The 22,521-nt window shown below is 47.7% G+C and overlaps 1 protein-coding gene and 1 pseudogene across 1 annotated transcript; one reads left to right on the forward strand and one right to left on the reverse strand.

Annotated features, from left to right (window-relative positions):
* Positions 1 to 14,209: 14,209 nt before the first annotated feature.
* Positions 14,210 to 17,544, forward strand: LOC136513914 (uncharacterized; annotated as a pseudogene).
* A 707-nt stretch (positions 17,545 to 18,251) lies between these two features.
* LOC136512816 (zinc finger transcription factor YY1-like) lies at positions 18,252 to 21,953 on the reverse strand. Its single transcript, XM_066506817.1, has 6 exons — positions 21,664 to 21,953; positions 21,469 to 21,527; positions 21,011 to 21,210; positions 20,419 to 20,508; positions 19,644 to 19,784; positions 18,252 to 19,171 (listed from the first exon to the last, which is right to left on the reverse strand). The coding sequence occupies exons 1-6, from the start codon at positions 21,783 to 21,785 to the stop codon at positions 18,650 to 18,652; spliced, it is 1,134 nt and encodes a 377-aa protein (XP_066362914.1). The 5' UTR covers positions 21,786 to 21,953; the 3' UTR covers positions 18,252 to 18,649.
* Positions 21,954 to 22,521: the final 568 nt, after the last annotated feature.

Raw genomic sequence — 22,521 nt, forward strand, 5'->3', positions numbered from 1 at the left:
ATCTGCCATTGCGCCACCACATCCATGTCGGTGCCCTAGTCTGCCTCTGCCACCACGTCTTCTCGACCGCCACATCGCAAACCCTAACCCTAGCTTTTGCCGATCTAGGTGGTGCCCCGTGGTTCATTCCTCTGCTGATTGGTCACCGGATCATTTGTTTTCGTTAGGTAGCAAGCCATCGCTTTCAATTTCATATCTACTGCTTGCTTCTTAGGGTTTCGTACCTCTAGATGAATATTGTGATTATTTATATATCGGATCTATTCTATCGTGCAACGAGTTGGTGCTTTTGTGGTTGTTTTTGTAGTTGTTAGTGAACTCGAGGCCAAGCCCGCGAGTATGGATCGAGGCCAAGCCTTGCGAGTGTCAGTTGACAGTTGGTTCTTGTCCGTGGCAGCAATTCTCTTTAGCTCTAGCAATGGCACATGTCAAGAATGCCAGAGGTGGTCCCGGTGATGAGGATTCAAGGCCTCCGCCTCGCCTGACTGCTCAGGAAAAGGGGAAGGCAAAGAAGATTACAACCAAGAAGCGTAAGTTTGCAGATGCTGAGATAGAGAGAGCAGCAGTAGTGGCAGCCGCTACAGAGTGAGTGGAGAGAGGAGGAGCTAGGAGTGGTGTCTGCATTGCTAATCAGTTGTCACCAGCATAGAGGGCCACTGTCGAGAGGGTTGAGAGTCATCATGGTAATCCAGCTGGGACTATCATGCTCAGAGGATGACGTGTCGCTTTAGAGGAGACTTCGCCTTAGGGGGAGACTATTGAGCAGCAGACACAGTCAGCAGGGCAGTCAGAGGATACTTAGCAGGCAGAGCAGACCGAGGAGACAGAGCAGGTACCACAGCCACAGCTTCGATGCTCTGGTCATACTCATACTCAGGTGACACTGAGGCCTAAGACACAAAGGAGGAGCTCTCATCCGCCTCCTAGACCACAGGGTCCGCTCTAGTGGTTCACCTTGACATAAGGGCAGCCACAGCCAAATAGGTGTAGCAGCCTCGCTTTGTGCAGTTTGAGAACTGGTTTTCGCCGAGGAGGGATGAGCGTGCCTCAGAGGGTTTCTATATAGTCTTGCAGGAGGATTTTTATCATGCTTATCTGAACAGTGGGGTTGCCTTCAGATCTTAGCAAGTCTACTCCATAGAGTCACTTGTTGTAGCTATAGGAGAGCAGATCCATGCACACATCTCATATCTGCTAGGGCTGACAGATCTTCTTGGATGGATAGGCCGCTATGTTCCGTCATGGGTCCATGAGTTCTACTCTTCTCTTTGGATTGACTCGAGGCATAGATTCATTCACTTTGCATTCAGAGGTTGTGACTACAGGCCCTAGAGCTCAAGGGTCATAGAGATTCTGAGGATTCCAGAGTCACTCATTCGCATTCATGAGGTTTGCTATGGATAGATTGAGCCTCCGAGATGCCCTCATGGCGGACTTATGCCACCTACAGACCTTGTCAGAGTCTGCTTCACAGAGCCATTTGGCAAGGGGTCGAGTAGGACACCATGTGACCTTACTCCTACTGCTTGGCTGCTTGATGCTATCATGAGGAGGACTCTGCTCCCGAGGATGGGCTACCACGAGGGACTGACTCACATACAGCTATGGCTTATGTATCACCTTGTGTCCTAGACAGCTTTTGATATTTGGGATCTGATACTTTCAGAGATGGAGGACACACTTGCAGAGGACTTTAGAGGTCATCGTTAGCTACCTTATGCTCACTAGATTACTTTCTTGATTCGCAAGGTAGTTAGACAGAAGTCTCCTGAGACGATGGCAGAGTACATAGGTGCTACTACAGAGTTTTTGCCATATAATGTGACTAAGATGCGATGTCATAGTCGACCGAGGTCACCTCACCAGCCGAGCCTTCGCCTAGAGGTGCCTAAAATAGCAGCCCAGTTGGATGAAATCATCAAGGGCATTGCAGCGACAGAGGAGGAGGAGCTTGATGCTCAGCAGGCGGATGTGATTAAGAGCGACCCCAGTGATAGCTCTGATGATGACTATCAGCCTATTCCACAGATGGCTCCTCGTCCACATGACAGTGAGGCCGGTGGCTCCAGCTCAGCTCCACCACAGCCACCGCAGATAGACCCCGCTCTTCTTGCAGTACTTGAGCGGATGAGGCAGGAGACAGCCACTGCACTTGCACAGGTTCAGGCTCGACAGGATGAGTTCCAGAGACAACAGCAGGCCATACATCAGCAGCAGTAGGCCATGCAGCAGCAGCTCATGATCCAGCAGCAGTTACTTAGCTTTATGCAGCATGTCATCACTGCTATCGGGGTTGCCCCTCAGTAGTCTACACCATAGATAGGCCAGCCTGCTCCTACTACTTCAGTGACTCCAGCTGTATAGCCTAGTGGGATTCAGAGTCAGGGATAGCCAGCTACTCAGTTTGCTTTACCTACAGAGCAGGTGTCCCAGTGGTTTGCTTCACCAGTGATAGCTCCGGGTCCTCACTTCACTCCTATTGTTATGGGTTTCACTCCACCTCAGAGTTCTTCTGTGTTAGTGACGGACACCCTTGTTTCTAGGAGTCTCGGTGCCACTTTTAGCGAGCTTACAGGGCAGCATACACCTCCAGAGTTATGAGTCCCTGTCCCTACCACAGTTGCTCTAGTTACCGGGACTACCGAGGTGCTCCCATCATCTGTTGCATTTTCTTAGCCAGTCATAGCGACAGCGGTAGATGTGGCTCTACTTTCTATAGTGATCCTTCTAGAGTGACAGGCTGCACCAGCTTCTGAGCAGACCCAGACTACTTCACCTTCACTTCTAGCGACAGAGGGCCAGACCGTTCAGAGTTCAGGGTCAGAGGATGATGCTGCTCAGTTCCAAATTTCTCACCGCACCTCAGCACCCGACTCGTCCACTCCCGTCTAGCCGACCGACCCTTAGGTTTTGGTGCTTGTCGCCAAAGGGGGAGAGGGATCGAGTATGTTAGATCTAGGGGGCGTTACATCTAAGGGGAGCTTATAATCCATTTCTTTTGGCTCTTTATGTGTGATACATTATGCATTCATGTTTACCTTCATGCATTGCATTATATACTTGTGATGGTGATACTTATGTGACATGTGTGCTCTTTACTTTGATTTATATATATGTCATGTCACTTGGTTACTCTGATTCAAATGAGCTTTATTTCTTGTACTCATTCTTAATTCATATCCTTTGAGTACACCATGTTGGCTTGGGTCATATAAGCATGTCTAACCCCTTTGTTCTTATTGTCGAAAGCTTATATGAACCAAACATGTTGAAAACCTCACTTATCTCTTCTACATACTCAAGGTAGTGTTGTCATCAATCACCAAAAAGGGGGCGATTGAAAGCATCTAGGCTCCTAATTGGGTTTCGGTGATTAATGACAACACAAGATTACTATGACTAACGTGTGTTTTGCAAAGGCAATTTAAGTTAGGACATGGTAATGGCAATTGATTGGGCAATCATGGTGGTCATGCCCCTGACGATGGAAATCATTTCGGTCTTCAAAGGATGGACGACAAGGTTAAGGACGAACTAGTTCTAAGTGTCGTTTGGCGTTGGAGAGACACTTAGAGTAGTTTAACACTTTGTTTTTCCTTTGGCCGTACTATTAAGGGGGGGGTATGGACTAGTAGCTTGACCTAGGTGAATCTAGTGGGTTAGGTGTGGTGCACACTTGTCAAAACTAGCACTAGGTAGCTCAGGAATAGCGCTAAGATCAATTGGAGCAAACTTTATTCACATAGGATTTTGAGTTGGAAGTGAATGGAGGGTCAAATGTTGATCGGACGCTGGTCCGGTTGTGACCGGACGCTGGCGGTAGAGTCTGATCAGTTCATTTGATCAAGCTGAAGTCGTCTGGTTGCGACCGGACGCTGAGTGAAAAGTGATCGGACGCTGGGTGCCAGAGTCCGGTCAACTCCAGAGAGATTCCAGAGAGGGAGTTTCCTGATCGGATGCGTCCGGTCAGTGCTGACCGGACACTGGTCAGGATCCGGTAACTGACTGGACGCTGAACAGTGAAGTGACCGGACTCTGGGTGCCAGCCTCCGGTCAACATCAGTAAGGTTCCATAGAGCGTTTTTCGTGACCGGACACGTCAGGTCAGTGCTGACTGGACGCAGGTCAGAGTCCGGTCAGAACTTAACGGCTCTTTGGCAGGGATAACTGACCGGAGCGTCCGGTCACCATGACCGGAGCGTCCAGTCACCCCGCAGAGTGCTGACTCAGCCCCCCAACGGTTTGATTTGAATGAGGGGGTATAAATACTTCCTCCACTCGTCCATGGGAGGTCTCTTACCCATTTGCTCAGCTGAGAAACACCTTGAGAGTGCCAAGGAGAGCAAGAGCCTAGTGAGGTAATTGAGATTTGAGAATCCAAGATTAAGGTCCTCATTAGTGCAAGGAGAGTAGCAAGTGTGCATCCACCCTTGTCATTAGGCTTGTTGTGGTCAAGTGAGAGTTCTTGCTTGTTACTCTTGGTGATCGCCATCACCTAGACGACTCGGTAGTGATTGGGAGTTTGGTGATCATCTGACGGAGTTTGTGGATGACCCAACTCAAGTGGTAAGCAGTTGTGGGCTATTCACCTCGACGGAGTGTCGAAGAATCAACCCGTAGAGAGCACTTGATCCTTGCGCGGATCAAGGGGAAGCTACACCCTTACACGGGTGCTCCAACGAGGACTAGTGGGGAGTGGCGACTCTCCGATACCTCGGTAAAACATCGCCGTGTTCCTTTTCCTCTCTTTACTTTGAGTATTTACTTTTGAGTAATTCATTTCAAGTCTTTACATTCCTAGAATTGCCATGCTAGAGTAGGATTGGAATTTAGAGAACAAAACTTTTATGCGGTAGAACAATAGAATCACATTCTAGGCACAAGGGGTGAAGTGGGCTAAGTGTATGGCTTAATTATTGCAAAGAATTTAGAATTAGTCTAATTCACCCCTCTCTTAGGCATCTTGATCCTTTCATAACAAACAAACAATAATAGGACTCTGATTATGTGTGCATAGCAAACTTTGATTATGTGTTATAATTTGTGTTTTCCTTGAATTGTGCTGTATATTTACTGATTATGTTTTCTAATTTTTTATTAGAGCTGCTGCAGGATGGGTGGCGGTGGTGGAGCCGCTGCGCAGCCACAACTAAAGCACAACAATAAAAAGCCTTTTCTGATCAGAGCAGTTTGCTTTTGAATAATACTAACATAGACCGTGCATGTGCAAATATTTTGTACAATAGAACTCGTTCTTGGTGACCTAATTGGATCCAGTGAACCTGCATATCTTGATGCCTGTGTTTTGAAAATTGTAATGTTGTTGTTCTATTATTAATTCGTAGCAAAATTAGATGCAGATCTATGCCAAATAAACAATTTTTTGCATCTTGTTGGTTTGCTTCTGATCTGGGTGTTGATTTCAAGTTTGGTCTTGCTGAGTCCTCATCGGCTTTCTCTTTCTGCTACGACGCCGCCGGCCGCTGCCGCGGCCATCTACGTTGCCGCGCTTTTTGTCTTTTTATGGCACCGGGTTTTTTTTTTCCTTCTTCTCCTTCAAGTATGCTTTATCTGTGTTGTCCTTCGGCTGGGAATTTGCCACGTCACTTTCCATGAAGTGGAAGATAACTACCACAAAAATCTTCCAGACATTTGTCGTACATGTGTTTTTTTTATATTTGTGCTTTGTTGTACCATGTGACGTGGCAACTTATGATTCATTGAAAAAGTGGAAGACAACAAACAGAAAAGTCTTCCACAAGATGTGTAGTCATAAACTATTTAAGGCCCTTTTGGATTGGAGGAATTTTTCATGTTTCTTGCGTTTTTCCTGTGAAAATGAGCTGATTCCTATGGAATTCCTGTGAGATTCCTGCGTTCCAAAGGATACCTTAATTATTCATTCATTGACACATGTAAGTACCGAGTAGCTAAAAAACATGCAAGTATATACAGTAGTAGTACAAATATGACTGTGTTTGTTACAGTACAAATGTACAATACAATGTACTTACTACATACATTCATAATTAAAAAACATATGTGGTACACTACACGTCTACACCATGAGTCCAAGGATAACATTAATTCGATCTTGACTCACGCGCGCGTTCTCCCTATGCATGTGTGTTGTCTTGACTCTTGAGATGAAAGAGTAACACCCGCGATGTCGAATGAAGACATTCCGTCTCACACGATCTCAGCTCGGATCACTTCGCGCCCACGAAGACACGCCCGACCCATGGGGCATGGGCTTCCTCCGATCCAGCCGAATTATTTGACCGTGTGCTTTATTACCGATCCGCACATCATATCCCCAGCTTCACAAAGTAAACTGAATGTAATTGTCATTGTTACTGTTACTGTCATTTTGGACTTACGATCCCGCCAGTGGCCCTCCGTGCGTTAAAGTTCTTTCCACCAAACTAAACCGAATGTAACTTTGGACTCGATGTGCTGTCTACTTCGCAAGTGTGAACACAGGCAGTCCCGGCCGCCCTCCATGTATGTGTGTTGCAGCGTGCTTGGAGCCTTGGCCCAATCACAGGCAAAGGCTAGTAGGGCACAGAACACCGCCAGGTCTAGAGCCCAAGAACTGACTACTGAGAACGTTGTTTAACGCTACCTTTTCCAGGGGCTGTTCGCTGTGCGCCTGAGTTAAGAAGAAAGCAATGCAATCGGGTTCTTTTTTATAGAAACAAAACCAGTACTTTATTACTAAACCGAGAGGGTACGCTTGCTGTCAGTTCAACGTCCCAGCAACACTAAGCTCGATGATCTTCATATTTAGACCCCGTTTGGCATGGCTCCGCTTCGCTAGTGAAGTCATTTTTTTCCTTCAGCTTAGTGAATAGCTCCGATATATGGAGCTGGAGCTATTTTGATAAATCGTTTGGTAAAATGGCTCCACATGTACAGCTCCTTAAAACATGCTCTCACATAACCACATGCAAAGTTCACCAGGACGAGGTGAAGCCATTATTTTTGGCTCCATCCCACCTCAAACTTATGTGAGAACACGATTTACAGGGCTTTCTAGGTGAAGCTGTTTGGCACAAAATGGCTCCAAGCGGCTACTGAAGCCGTACCAAACGGGGCCTTATACCATCTTTATTGACTTAGCATCTAGAAATGTTAGAAGAAACTTTTAAGATAATACATATCAATTTATTTGTTGTGGACATCATCTTTGTTGCATTTACAATGTTTATTGATAGTATATATTTTACATATACTAGTATAATAATATACATATTGGTTATTTCTTTGTCACAGAAAATATTGATCATCACCACCGGAAAAGCATTTGGTCATGTGTCTGGCAGTGGTAGTAGTTATCACAACTGGTTTTGGTACATCCAGTGGTGATAATGGAATCTCATAGGATAGGGAAAATTGGTTTCATAGCATCGAAAAATCACGACATTCGGAAAATACCATCGAAAGACGTCCGTCACGTGAAATACCACAGAAAGAATGAACCGTTACCTTGAAATAGCATTGTGTCACGGTGGCTGCTGTTGCCGTGAATCCCTCCGTCGAGACACCTTTCTTCCTCAATCCACTGGCCTAGTTGTGCATGGTGGCGTGCTCTGGATCACCTACGACGGGCTGCCTGTGCCTGGTCCAAGCGCAGCACCCGCTCCTGCAGCGCTCGTCATGTCCGCGACATGCGCCACGCTTGCCCTGCCGCGCTGCCAGCCACCGCACCTGTGAGTCATCCAAAAGCCACGCCCTCGCTCTGTCTCTGCGGAACGCCATGGCAATGGATGCCAAGCTCGGAGCCGTCGATCTGTTCTCGCCACCACCATTCCCCACAGTATGCACCACCACTGCTAAGCCGTGTGCCCCACCATCTCCGCCAGCATGTTCTCACCCCTGCGCACGCCAGCAAACAACTCCAGGCCAGAGCCACGGCATGTCGCCAAAACTGCTGCTCGCGCCGCCATGACTTGCTCTTGGTCCGCCATCGCTACTCCTGTGGGTGGAGACCACCAGCGCTTCGGCCAAGCGTACTACCACGTCCGTGTCCGTCTGGACTTCTTCCGACCGTGGCTCACCTGAATAGGGCAAATCCGCGTCAGGACGCTGGATCCCACTGCCGCGAATGCGCCATTCCTGCTGCTTGCCATGGCCGCCGCGCGGGGAACTCTCGCGGAAAGCTCCAACCGGGGCCGCCCCACCAAGCCAACTACACCGCCGCGTCCGCCACCACCGCGCGCACCTCCTTCGGCTAAAACTCCACCGGCAGCCCTTCTTTGCTAGGCGCCTCCGTCCTGCTCGACGCCGGTACTCGACACTTACCGCATGGTGAGCCGCCCCATCCGCTCCTACTCAACCCGCACAAGCTATGCCCAGAACAGCCCCTCTAGCTCCCCCACGCAACTGACGTGTACCCGCGCTGATCTTGTAGGCGCCGCGTTCGCCATTGCCGCATGCCGCCGCTGTCGCCCCTGTTGCATGTCGCACGGGCACGGCGCCATGCCCCTATGAGACATATCCGGTCGCCGCCGCTGACATCGATAGGTGCGGCTGGTCAGTCACCGCCGCCGTGCCCTCTCCAGGGCGAGTCGGGCTATACCCGTATGCCGGCGTGTGTGCTCTGTTTCTCTAAAATGGGGAAGAAAGGTGCCTTGACGGAGGGATTCACGGCAACAGAAGCCACCGTGACGAAATGCTATTTGAAGGTAACAGTTCATTCTTTTGGTAGTATTTTACGTGACGAACGTCTTTCGATGGTGTTTTCCGAATGTTGTGATTTTTCGATGCTATGTTCTTCCTTAGCACTACGCCAGATCTGATAATCACTGCCGCATCGGAAGCCCCCATTACTGACGGAATTCATACCGGAAAAGGCTAATCGACAGTGATGGGAGTAGGGTAACCTACCACCGCCGACCCAGCAGTGATTATGGCACAACACTACCAGTTCATCGAAAAAACCGGCAGTGATATGTTCAGCATCACTACCGGCTGGAGGCATCACCCGACAGTGATTATGGCACAACACTGCCGGCTCATCGGAAAAAACTAGCAGTGATATGTGTTAGCATTACTGCCGGGTAGAGGCATCACCAGGCAGTGATTTAATTTGTATCACTGTTGGGTTGACACTCAACCGTCAATGAAAGTTAATATATCACTGCCGGCTTAGCATCACCCCCGGCAACGAATTTGTGACTATCCTCGTCATCATACATTTATAGGCACACACTGTCCTCTCTGGCCACAATTACGTATACATGAAAGGTGTGTTCAGTTTGCGAAGAACATACCAATGTCATTTGGTACCGGGTTGTGAAGACATAATTTCTGTTTGATTAGACGATCGAGTGACCTCTGACTAGTACTTTGTCCATAATCAGCTTGTTCGCTTGTTGGTTTCAGCCGGGGCTTATTAGCTATGGTACAGTGTTTTTCTCTCACAACAGACCAGCACCAGCCGGGCTTATCAGCCCAGAAACCAACCAGCGAACGGGCCGAATAAAATCAGTCAGACATTCTTGAAGCGCCAATATGTCGTCATGGGTCAGCTCCCTATTACCTGACTGTAACACAGAATGGAAGAAGACTGCATTGTATTAAAAGAACATGGAGTGCAATGTACTCATCAGTTCAAATTTCTGAGTTGGTATTGATTTAATAAGAACCTGATCATGCGTCGCGCCTTCTATGATGCCGCGTATGTAATGCATGACCTAGAGAAGCAAGGTTTATGTATCGGACTCTTTTTGTGGTACCTTTCGTAAGCCCTATGAACCAGAAAGATTATTGTGAGGAATAAAATTTGTTAAACATATATACATTATGGGACATACAAATCCAACAAGCACAAGGAATCGAGCGATAGTTCTACTTATTCAGCATTGTTTACATGCTTGGTTAGCAATGTTGACAGCTATCTACATCATCGTGGGCCCCCCCCCCCCCCCCCCCCCCCCCCCCCCCCGCCCGCCCAATTCAAAAGGAATGGATTAGAAGCTCAAATGATTAGTTCAAATTTATTTTATCTTTTATTTAAAATTAAGTGTAGAACAAGTCATACTACAAGGAGATAAGGGATACCATTGGTAGCTGAGATGAACCAAGTGCTCACAACTTTATAATACACAAAATCATCCGGCCTACACACAACCAAGAGCCTACTTTTCCTATCTTGTCTTGCTGCTGCCTAAAGAAACAATATTATATATGGGCTTTCGAAGCCTAAAGAAACAAAGTTTCCTTTCACACACACGCGCCCGATCGGCTGGTTGTGCTGCTGCTGCAGACAAATCTTCGCTTGCTACGGCACGAGAAAAGTATGCAGCCACAGTTGCCCTGGCCGCGGAAAAAGGGCAGCCGAGCAGATGCGGGTTTCACTTGAGATGCCCTGGTTTCACTTGAGATCACTTGAGTTCCATTGAGATGCCCTGTGTTCCCTATCAGAAGAAGAAAAAAGAAAAAGATGCCCTGTGTTTCCGTGATATCATTGGTGTGCGACATTGCCGCCATAGGCATGAGAATAGAAAGTTTGTTTAATGCGCGCATCACGCATGCATTAGGTAGCGTTACTACTGTACGTGCGTTCCTTCTTTTCTTTTCTTTTCCTTTCAGAGCTAATAATGAGGCCTCTTTGCGTTAATTATATTAATTCTTGGATCTGTCTAGGCAACAATTGAATGTTTTGGCCTAACAACTGAATTCTGTGCTGTCTTATAGCTACATTTACACTGTCTTATAACTATATTTATAATGATTTCTTCGGTGTAATTTATTAGGATTGGCACGAGTTGGTGATTGTTCGTGGCCATCTCCCAGTGAATTTGTGAGGGGTTCTTGAGCTTATTCTCCGGCGGAGCGTCAAAAGCCACTCTAGTAAATTGCTCGTGTCATTAAATACCCTCATTTGTGTAAATTCTTGTGACACCCTTGTGTAGGGCTAGGCTTGTGACGTCTAATAGCTCGTTGAACCACCAAGTGAATGGTCGACACAACGGGGACTAGCTTGCCGACAAGTATGTGAACCTCGGGAGAAAAATTGTGTGTCAATTGTCTCCAATGGATTTCATTTGGTGATCATCTATATTGATTGATTGTCTCTTGCCATGTCAGTATACATCTCTCTACACTTGTGTTTATATTTGTCATTACTTTTGTGTAGTTAGCTGTCTTGTGTAGTGTATAATTAGTTAGCTAGCTTAGCTTCCTTGTTAGAAGTAATTAATTCTTGCTAGCTAACTAGTTTAGAGAGTAGTGACATAGCTCTTGTGTGCATAGAGATCATACTTGACTAGAATTATGGATATGTTGCTTGCAACCCTATTAGAGCTAGAGCAAAAAGCATAATTCGCCATTTAGTAGTCTAACCATTTGCTCTAGTGTTTTATAGAGAATTTTTTTAGGCTATTCACCTGTCGGTACGAAAAGTGACCAACAAGTGAATATTTGTAGTTTTGCCGTACGTTGTGATCGGATGTGGCCTAGCACTCAATGACATAGGGTTTATACTAGTTCAGGCAACGTGCCCTACGTCCAGTCTCAGTCGGTTGGTGACTTTATTCCTGAGCCCAGGTGCTCGAAGTTTGCTGTGGGGTTACAAATGAGTGGGAATAAAATGGGGGTGTTAGAAGTCCGGTCGGACTCTAGACCAAAGGGCCAAGAGTGACGGAAGCTCCTACGTGCACTGAGTATTGGAACATATGCTCTGTGTAGCTTTAGAGTTCTAGAGCTGTGGAGCTGTTCGAGTGCTCAGCGTGTCTAAAGCTAGCAGAGAGCGAGTCGGAATGAATCGTTCGTCGTCCTTTTAAGAGAGAGCGCATCCCCTTTTATAGACGAAGGGGATAGCCTTACAAGTTTGGGAGAGAGAGAGTATGTGTGCCCTAGTCTTGTTGCCCACGTCGTCGGGTACAAGTCAGTTTATCGGCGCCCACAATACTGTTGACGCCCAGATGCATGTGGCAGGCTCCATCATGTTCTTCTGGTATGGCAAATGTCGGCGCCTACCATACTATAGGGCAAATATCGGCGCCCACAACACTGTTCGTGTTCTAACATGTCTGGAAGGTTGTAAAGTACCCTTCTGGCATGGCCTGACAGTACTATCCTACATGTGTGCAGGGTACGGTCCTCGGTATTGCGGTTTGACTTGAGTGCCTTACTTTATCTGCTCCGCCTGATTTCTTGGGTCCTCACCGAGCGGGCGTCCCCGACCGGTCGTTCCCAGTTGGCTCCGACCGCGCCAGTCGGAGAAGAGCCGTAAGCAGAGGTTTGGTGTATTCCCGGTCGGAGAGGCGGGTCAGAGTCGGAAGCGAGCGTCGTCCCCTCCTTGCCTAGGCCTTCCGGTCGGAGAAGCAGGTTGGAGTCGAAAGTGAGCGTCGTCCCCTCCTTGGCCAGGCCTTCCGGTCGGATAAGCGGGTCGGAGTCGGAAGCAAGCATCGTCCCCTCCTTGGCTAGGCCTTCTAGTCGGAGAAGCGGGTCGGAGTTGGAAGCGAGCGTCGTCCCCTTCTTGGCCAGGCCTTCCGGTCGGAGACTGGACTGCTCTTCTGGCCTGTTGTTAGGTATCTAGGCCGGCCTAGGAGTTGCGCGTCGTTTGTAATGTCGTCTGCTGGGCCGAGCTTTTGCTGGAAAGCGGGCCCATTAGGGACCCCGGGTTTACGAACCCGACAGGAGCCCCCGAGCCCCCGAGCAATTCGAGTAGAATCGTCTGGGGGATTTTTCGTTTTGTCAGTGGGTGCACGCGAGCGCACCCGGTGGGTGTAGCCCCTGAGCCCCCGGGCGATTCGGGTAGAATCGTCTGGGGGATTTTTCGTTTTGTCAGTGGGTGCGTGCGAGCGCACCCGGTGGGTGTAGCCCCCAAGCCCCCGGGCGATTAGGGTGAAATCGTCTGGGTTTTTTTTTGGCTTGCCAGCGGGTACTCGCGAGCACACCCGGTGGGTGTAGCCCTGAGCCTACGTCCGACTGGTGAGTCGGTTGGACGCTGAGTATCTTGGTACTCTTTCCTAGGGCCGCAGACTCCTGTGTTTCTGTCGTGTGGGGGTGCTCGCCCATATTTGTCCCGCCCGTGACCTACGCGGTCGGTTGTTTTCCCGAGTCAGCGTCAGGCGACCTGAGCCCCTGAGTCCCGTTTGGTTCGGTAGGGGTTGGTATAGTTCCGTGCGTTACCCCGTCCACGGTTTCCGCAATCGGAGGGGCTGAGCTAACGTCGCTTGCCTCGATGGCTCGAGTGACGCGTTCGGTGAGCTCACTAACGGGCGCGTTCGAGCAAAATCCGGGTACATCGTTCGTAATGGGGTCAGCATAGCCCTCATGTGGCATTCCACTGCTCTTAACCCGCCTCCCGGTAGATGCCCGGGTCATTCCGGAGACCAACTCAGATGGCCCACTGGCCTCTCCTCGATGGGGATTCTGTGGGCATGGCTCGAGATTAGGATCGAACTAGAAGGTCGAGATGACCCTGTCTGCTTCTGAGCATATAGGGCGAGGCCCGCTGGGGCTCATCTGTGTTTTCTCCCCTGGCTCTGTTTGATGCGAGGCGGCCTTGAGCCTTCGCGAGTCGGCCTTCGAACCCTGGTCGGTCGTCGCTCATGTTGAATGAGGCGACTTCCTCTTCGTGACGCAACATGAAGCGTTATGATGCATTAATTGCATTATGCAATGCTTTGGATGTATGGGATGAATGAATGATTGTATGAATGAATGTGTGAATGCGTGTATGATGAATGATGAATGAATGATTATGCATTTAGAAAATAAAATAAAGTATGAGGATTTGGTAAAGTTACCTTGATGACTCGAGTGACGGGTTTGAAGAGCTCTTATCGGATATGTCCGAATGGAACCCATGTCCGTCGTTCGTGACGGAGTCGGTGTAGCCCACATGGGGCATCCCACTGCCCCTTACCTGTCTCTCGGCAGTCGCCTGAGCCGTCCGATTGACTTAGATAGCCCGTTGGTCTCTCATCGATGGAGATCCTATCAGTGGGCCCTCCCAAACCCTGCCTAGGAAGGCAGAGGGTCATTTGCATGCAATTGCGCCTTGTTTCCTACGCCTGGGTTGTGGTAGTGGTGGGCCCAACCCAGGCCACGTCCCGCTTTAACTAGGTGATGTTTCGTTGGGCAGGGTGCATCCTATCAGTTAGGGCGCGTCCCATCGCATGCCTATTCGCATTTAAATAGGGCAAGGGAGAGGGTTTTTGTCCCATTCCTTCACCTTTCTCCATCTGCCGCCCCTCCTCCTCCTTCCTTCTTGCCAAGCGCGTTCGTGCGCCTCGGTGGTTTCTGAGAGAGAGGGGGTAAAGCGAGGGAGAGGAGAACTCATAGATCCGTTCGTGAATCCGGAGCGCGATGTCGAACTGGAGGCCATCCAACGTAGATGAGACGGTGCTGGCCGCCTTCGTCGAGAAGGGGCTGCTCCCGCCGAAGGAGGTGGCGCACTGGAGGGCTCCTGCGCCGGGGGAAGCCGTTCCGCGACCTCGGGCCGATGAGGTTGTCTCCTTCCTCGCCTTCCACGAGCGCGGGCTAGGATATCCCGCGCACTGGTTCTTACACGGGCTCCTCAACGAGTGGGGCCTGGAGCTGCAACACCTCAATCCGACTGGGGTGCTGCACGTTGAGGGCTTCATCACTGTCTACGAGGCCTTCCTCGGGATGGAGCCGCACGTGGACCTATTCCGGCGAATCTTCACCGGGCGAGCCCTGTCGGAGGGGAAGCCACCCAGGACCGCGCCGGTTGGGGGCTTCACCCTGCAGAAGAAGCTGAGGCCGTCGGGCTCCTACCCTGCGTACTCCTCCTGCGACTCTAATCGGGGGTGGCATGGGGAGTGGTTCTACATCAGGAACCCAGCGGAGGCGCCGTTCCCGCCGTTCACCGGAAGAAGGCCGGAGAGGCGGGAGAGCTGGTCGTGGAGGCGGGAGAGTTTGGTGCACATTTCAATGCTCATTTTCATCTTCTCCAACTCTGTTGCAACATCAAGAGCGAAGGGAAGTTACTATGCAAAGCTCAGGGCCGCTGATCACTCCTCCCGCCCTCCGGTTCTGGGAGATGATCAAGGCTTGTCACATCGTTTATCATGCTACACAAGTTTACGGCCAATTGGTAAAAGAAAAAATTACATTCTGGTGCAGGTCTTACTTATCCCGCACCTGGAACGAGTGGACATGGTGCAGGTGATCCTTCTTCCGCACCCAGAATGAGTGGATATGGTGCAGGTCATCCTTCTTCCACACCCGGAATGGGTGGACATGGTAAACGCTAGAAACTATACTCTTTCTATTTCTTAACCCACAAGTGTATATAAATGATACTCCTAATTGTTTTTTCGCTCATGCAGGTGGTTTCGGTGGGCAGCAATATGGCACTATGTTGTGGAGGCCATCGTACGCTTGGACACCAAACTGTTAGTTTCTGAATCTCACCACCCCCAGCAAATTAATTGATGCAGCAGATCATAAGATTTGTTGTTCACTTGCATTGCAGAACGTTGGACATCTGGTTTGTCTCCAACCTATCTGGGACAAACAAATGGCAGTAATCGAAACTTTCTGGACCAACAACAATATAGTGTAAGTAGAAATCAAATTCAGCAGCTAATCATGCATGTTGTCTTGCCAATCTCATGACGTAAAATAAGAGAACACGTTGGTTTATTAATTTTGCATTAGGTGACCACAAATGATCTGTTACGTACACTACCTCCGGTAAAAGGTAGTTGACACATTTGACTTTGCATTGCATGGTCTTTAATTTGGCATGTATCTTTGACTAGTAAGTTCTTATAGAATATATTCTGAAGAGATTTTGATGTATTTTTAGCACAAATCAACACATATCGAAACTAAATAATTAATTTAATAGTTATGATGCTTGTAGTATAAGGTTTGACTGAATCTTGTTGTAAACAATACTATGTTTTTTTGTGGCCGAGGCACGTAATATCTTTTCATGTCATATCCAGGAAGGTTACTCTGTCCCCAGTGAATACAACAACGCATATGCATATGCTGCCGGCGGCGAACAAATTGAAAATACATGTAAGTTCTTTTTTTTTTTATCAATTCGAGGGTGGAGGGATCCCAGAGGCTAAGTAGAGGATCAGAGGGGAGGACTACGGGGTATTACAGCAGTTTTGGAAGAAAGACCTACACTGTCTAACAAGCAGTTTGTTTTGCAGATGGCCCATATGGATATGGTACCGAAGGAGTGCTAGTAAGGAACAGTAGACCTGCTCTTATGCGCAGGCCACATCAGCAAAAACTTGCTGACAGTCCCTTGTACACACCAATAAATAGTAGTATTCTGTTTGGGTGGTGCGAGTATCTCATCAATGATCATTGTTACGGTGCGATGGTGGGGTTGAGTCATCAGCAAGCCATGAATAATGACAGTCCAATAATGAAGTATTGCAGACGGGTTGGGAGGAGACTACACAGCAACAGTCCAAATTGGCGGATAATCCTTATCAACAGTCATGCTGCGGTGAAGAGGATAAGCCAGCAGGCAGCAGCAAGCAATGATCTTCTTGATATGATCAGTAAAAGTCGTTTAACTACTGGGACGAGGAGGAAGACGGGATCTTAGGTCGTCAATAAGCCGGAGTACGTCTTCGATCCTTGCTTGCACCCTTCTTCATTCCCACACGCAACACACACACTGATAGACGATGCTTCTTATGTGTCTTTTTTATTTTCAGGCCATCATTATCAGTACTAATTAACACTAAGCTGCAGGAAGTAAAAAGCCAAGCTGCTTCGCTTGGCGATGACAAGACTACTCAGGCAAGAGATTGTCGAGTTCTCGTCCGTCCTCGTCGACGCTGCTACCGGCCACCCCAAGTCCACCTTCCACAAGTATGTCATCCCGACAGAAAATCATGTGCTGAGCGAGTACTGCAAGAATTACAACGGCATCAACCATCAAGCAGAAACATGTGACACGAAGTAAGGGCGCCCTGACGCTGTCCGAGGCGCTGAAGATGCACCAAGCCTGGATATATCGAGGTTGTGGCGGTGGCCTGAACGTGAGCGTAGTGGTGACGTGGGGCAACTGGGACTGCCGCACGATGCTGAAGCAGGAGTGCTTCCACAAGAACTTGCCCATCCCTGACTACTTCACCCAGTGGATCAACCTCAAGACACCCTTCGCGGACAAGTACGCAACGGCTACTGGAGGAAACCTGTGAAGGCGGCGTTGGAGGCTACGGAGGTGCTGGAATGGGAGGGCGCCATCAAAGGCGGGAGGAGCCACGCGCGCAACAAGGCGCGGCTTCTTTCATTGCTCATCCACCAGGGCGCCAACCTCGCCATCACAAGCTGGCTCAACCCAGCTGCTGCACCTAATAATTAAATTAAATCCCTCGAATTAATACTACTGTAGTAGTTTCTCTTAATAATTCTCAGCTGATATACATTCAGGCTGCTGGGGACTGCTCTGCTGGAGACGCTCTTATTATCCCCGTAGTGTCGAGTTCTCGTTTCCTTTTGAGGTGGTTTGCGTAATAACTTTTTGATTTGTCGTACCTCTGTTGTTGGCTTGTATCTTTTTTAAAGGAATTGTTGGCTTCTCGGCTAAATTGTTTGCCTTAATTGTTCCAAGTAGCCTCGTGATGATGAGTTGATTGTGTTTCATGACCATTTTCTTGCTGGGCTTAGTTTTCCATTCGATACTACTATGCCAAATTTTATTTTACAAAAATCATCAGCTCACACCAGCCTGTTTTACGAAGCTGGTGTGGTTATGTACATCTCGTCTCAGGGAGTTGAACCTGATGTGGGAATGTTGCTGGTCAGCCACATTGCTGGGAAGAACTCTTGTCTTGAGCGATTTGCCGCTCGGCGTCATCGCCAGCGTGTATGGCACCTCCAATTCTCCATGGAGGAAGCCACAGAGCTGAAGAACAATATAGAAAGCATGAGCTCGCTGTCTTTACTCCTGGTGACACTGACACCTATTCTCAAGGTCATGTTGGCAGGGACCAAGAGTAGGCAGGCCACCTGAGAGTTATCTGCCTAAGTAAGTACTCGCAGACTGTAATAAAACAAAGCCTGTTCATGGTTAAACTGCATGGATGAGTCTTTCATAACTACATAGCTCGTCAAATAAAACAATTGAACTGAAGTGAGCAACGTTTCAAATTACAACTTGTGTCAAGGAAACAGATTCCAACTTATCTCATCACACAGATGTGGCAATTGGTCACTCTGCCGCATGGGGAACCGAATATTCAGGAGCAGAAAACAGAGTACAATATATCGATGCACGTTTAAGGCTAAACTGTTCTGACACTCTGAGTGATTTGCCAGAAAAATAAGTAGATTGTAGTAAATAAAACATGTTTATGGCTAAACTGCATGTCTGCATGGATGGGTGTTGCAACTACCTAGTTCATCTAATAAAATAATGAAGTGAGTAACATTTCAAATGAAAATTTATTCCAAGGAAAACATATTCAAACTATCTCACATAAATGTGACAATTAGCCACTCTGGAACATAGGGGAGTGAACCTTTAGGAGCAGATAACTGAGTACAATATACCGATGCACCATCTGAACAAACTACTACCTAAGGTTAAAGCTTGAAATTCCCCCGTGACTGCATTGGTTTAGAGTTTGCAGAAACTAAAGGGTAACAGACCACCTCATATATCTACATGTCCAAACCTATATAAAGGTCAATCTTCATCTGGTGTTTCCTCATCGTCATCATTGTTGCCATATCTCCAGCCATCTTCAATGTTGTTGCCTCCGTCTTCTTCGGTCTCTTCACTATCATCTTGGTACGTACCTTTACGTGGCCACTGGTTCCTGACACCACCGATGTCAGAAGGCATCGCTCTCGAGATCTTGGCATTGTAGGCTTTGGATGAGTGGACCTTATGCTTGCTCCTTTTGGGGTTTGGTGCAATCTCACCAACCTCGGCATAGTTATACTGGTAGGTCTGTTCATTCGCAGCATGCTGACCAGCAGAAGCACCGACCTTACCATTTTCCTCTTGACCGTGTTCAGGGTGCTGAGTTTTTAGATGAAGGTTCAATTTGTAACTGTGAATGTATGCTTTGTCACAACCTTCATAGGGGCAGACATATGGGCGATCAGCATAGCTTGTGGTTGCTGAAGTCGAAGGCTTCTGGGCGACACGCGGTTTTTCTGCTGCTGGCGCTGGCGCATGTTGCACTGCAATAGGAGTTCCAATCTGCACCATGGCTCAATAGACAGAATAAATTACTCAAGGGAAAAGTATACAGAGTTTGTATTGACAAGTGTGATATATTTATAATGTAACATTATGGAACTTTCCAATGCAATGATATATCCTTCACGTGATATAAAAACCAGATGTATATGAACGAATTGTGTATCAACAAGGAGGCTCAATAGGCTGACAGCAAAGAACTATATGATAAGCACAACATACAATACAAGGGCAAACTGAACAGCTGCACAGAGCCATACTGCAATCTGGCATGCCAGCACTACGGTCTACAAAATATTTAGTTAAGAGAATCTTTTATCATTTTTTTACATATTTCACATGCGGATCTAGGACTCAGGATGTAATTTAGTTATCGTATAAAAGAACAGTAATATTGAAGCGAACAATCAACCACAAGGGTAAATGCATCTTGAATGATGATTACAGAAGTTTAAGCACAATAGCAGCATACCTTTTCATGTGACTTGACATGTGCTGCTAGTTTGAAGTCACTTGTAAATCTTTTGCCACATGCAGGGAAAGGGCATATGTGATAATTCTCCAATGCATGTGTTTTCAGGTGTGACCGTAAGTTAAAATCCAATGAGAAGGCCTGAAATTCAAAACATTTGTTTGTTTGAAAATGTAAATGCACTATAGCCAAAGACACACGACTCTAAGAAAAGATATCCATTCACATTAAAAGAAAGGAACTGCCAAGGACCAGTTGGCTAGAATGTTTGGGGTCAGGCCACCATCCTATTGTCCCCCAAATGGCCTTTGAACAAGGCTGGGCTAGGCCTGCTACCGACACCCAGAAAAGAAAAAGGCTGGGCTAAAGGCCCTATTTTTTGAAGGAAAATAATTATTTCAAACAAGTCATTCATGGAGTCATGGATGTGCACGTTGGAAGTTTTTCATTGTATAAGGCCCAAAATTTAGCCACAAGTTCGGGAACACATCAACTGAGTACTTGAGTATACAAACATACAATGGGGCTGGATGCATCTACTGAAGTCAGATTAGAGATTAGGTTGAACTAAAAACATCAAAGGAACATCTTGAATTACAGAGAATTAAAATACCATATGACAGTTCACCATTCGATACAACATTTGCTATGCATGGATATCTACAACTCCGAAAAGGTAAGGGGTGTGGTGATGGTTGAAAGCAAAAGAGCCACAGTGCACTAGAAATCCATGATACCTTATAAGTGCATTGCTAGAGAGGGATGAGGTGATTACCTTACCACAGCCTGGATGTGGACAGACAAAATCCTTTTGTCCTGTATGGGTAAGATAATGTCTCTTCAACTTGGAGCTATCAACAAATTTCTGCCAGATAGAACAACAAAGTAGTTAGGGTCTACAATGACAATTTGAAAGTTCTCGCATACATAATATCTGACGTGTGGTTTATAAGTAATTAAGACAAGACAGAGCAAAAGGGCTGAAAAGTTGAATGTATAATTTTTGTTTAAGGCTTCGTAGTATGATAGGTACCATCAAATTCAGTTATGATTTACTTTGCCATTAGTTGTAAACTTGTAATGCAATTAAGAAGTAAATCTTAGAAAAAACAATACAATTATAAATAACAGGAATGCTCAGGAACTCAGGATAAAGACTGGACAGGTACATCCTGAGTGATAGAAATATTCAGTATAAGGAATAGGGAGTGGTAGACATATTCAGTTAAACAAGAACATCTCGAGATGTTTTGTGTTTGAGAGCAGATAACTACAGCAAGGCTCAAGTGCATATCATAATAACAAACAATAAGTATGTGGTACTACCGTACTAATGCTCGTTCCGACTGAGATCCAGGCGGAGATACCTTCCCACAGTTGGGCTCGGTGCAGATATACTGCTTCTCGTTGTGCACATGAGCATGCTTGCGGAGCGCGCTGACATCAACAAAGGTCTTGCCGCAGTTGTCGTAGCTGCAGAGGAAGAGGATCTCTGTGGTAGGTTCAGGCTTGGGGGCTTCCACATCTAGCACTCTGGGGTTCTCCTTGGAGTTTCTGTACCTATCCTCTGCACACAGGTAAGGAAAGGGGTTGTAACTGTAATCACCGGCTAGCTAGCTGTGGAGTACCACAAATCTGCACTTAGCTACTGCTCTAGACAAATGAACAATCAGCGTCATCAATGGACATCTAGACCTGGACTCTTGTCACAGATTCAAGAACCCATGTATATCTTAGTATCTTACAATACAACCTCAGTGAAGGGGGAGGAAACCAAGGGAATGAAGAAAAGGGGGGAGATTTAGTAGGAACAAACAGTTAGTACCTCTGACCCACTTGAAGAGCGAGCACTTGCCGCCAGAGGACGCGAGATCCTGCGGGATCCTGGGAAACCAAGCGCAACCAAGAACAATGCAGCGCGCGCAATTTATTAGCTCGGGTGAATTCCAGTCAGAAGAAGCGGAAATTCTCTCCTTCTCTGTAAGAGAGGGAGGGAGAGGGAGAGGAGCCAAGAACGCACCATTGCTTGACCCATCGAGCGGCGGAGCGCGGCGGGCGGCGAAGCGCCTGCGGCTGCGAGTGCTGCGGCGGGTAGTAGTACTTGTGGCCCCCCGATCCGGCGGCCGCCGCCGGGTACTCCATCGCCTCCCCCCTCCCTTCTTGCCTGTGGCGTGGTAGGAATCCTCGCTAGGGTTTCGTGTGTGTCTCGCTCTCTCGCCGGCTGCGGCGACTGGGGCTCTCGGTCGGTTCGGGTTGGTCGGTCGGTCGGAGCTCACCTTTGCTGGCGTCGCGGGTTTAACGGCGGCCGGAGAATGCCCTCTTCTTTGCTTTTCTTCCCTCTCTCACGACCCCCCTAGTGATGTTGCGCGAATCTCAAAGAAATTCAACGGCAGGCCTTCAGGCTCTGAATTATATTCCCTCTTTGACGTTGATGCACAAATGCTGAATGTCACTCCTTACATAATACTTTCTGACCATTAGTTTCTTCTAGAATACAACATTAACATTTTTCAAATATAAGATATTACGCAAGTATTTTGAATATAAATCTACGCCCCCTCATGTTCCAAATTATAAATCGTTTTGGTTTTTCTAGTGTCGGTGTTTTGGACCGACGGGCCCTCAACCAACTAGTGAAAATGTACTGCGTGCCTCTAATCCCGGATGGTGATGCAAAGAGACACAAGGTTTATACTGGTTCAGGCAAGAGATGCCCCACATCCAGTTTGAGAGATCGATCTTGTATTCCTTGCACCGAAGTGCTTGTAGTAGGGGTTACAAGCAGAGCGAGAGAGAGAGCTAGTCCCAGGTCTCTGCGTGGAGCGGTGTGAATGGCTTGAGATGTTGATCTCCGGCAACGGGGAAGCGTATATGCTAC

Source organism: Miscanthus floridulus, chromosome 16, assembly GCF_019320115.1.
Source record: "Miscanthus floridulus cultivar M001 chromosome 16, ASM1932011v1, whole genome shotgun sequence".
Classification (NCBI taxonomy): domain Eukaryota; kingdom Viridiplantae; phylum Streptophyta; class Magnoliopsida; order Poales; family Poaceae; genus Miscanthus; species Miscanthus floridulus.

What these genes read in the sequence shown, in the direction of transcription:
- LOC136512816 (XM_066506817.1), bottom strand. Translation starts at nt 21,785, where the DNA reads ATGGAGTACCCGGCGGCGGCCGCCGGATCGGGGGGCCACAAGTACTAC. An exon ending in GCTCGATGGGTCAAGCAATG is followed by an intron (nt 21,528 to 21,663) that starts GTGCGTTCTTGG and finishes TTGGTTTCCCAG; the next exon opens with GATCCCGCAGGATCTCGCGT. An exon ending in CACATCCAGGCTGTGGTAAG is followed by an intron (nt 19,785 to 20,418) that starts GTAATCACCTCA and finishes TTTGAATTTCAG; the next exon opens with GCCTTCTCATTGGATTTTAA.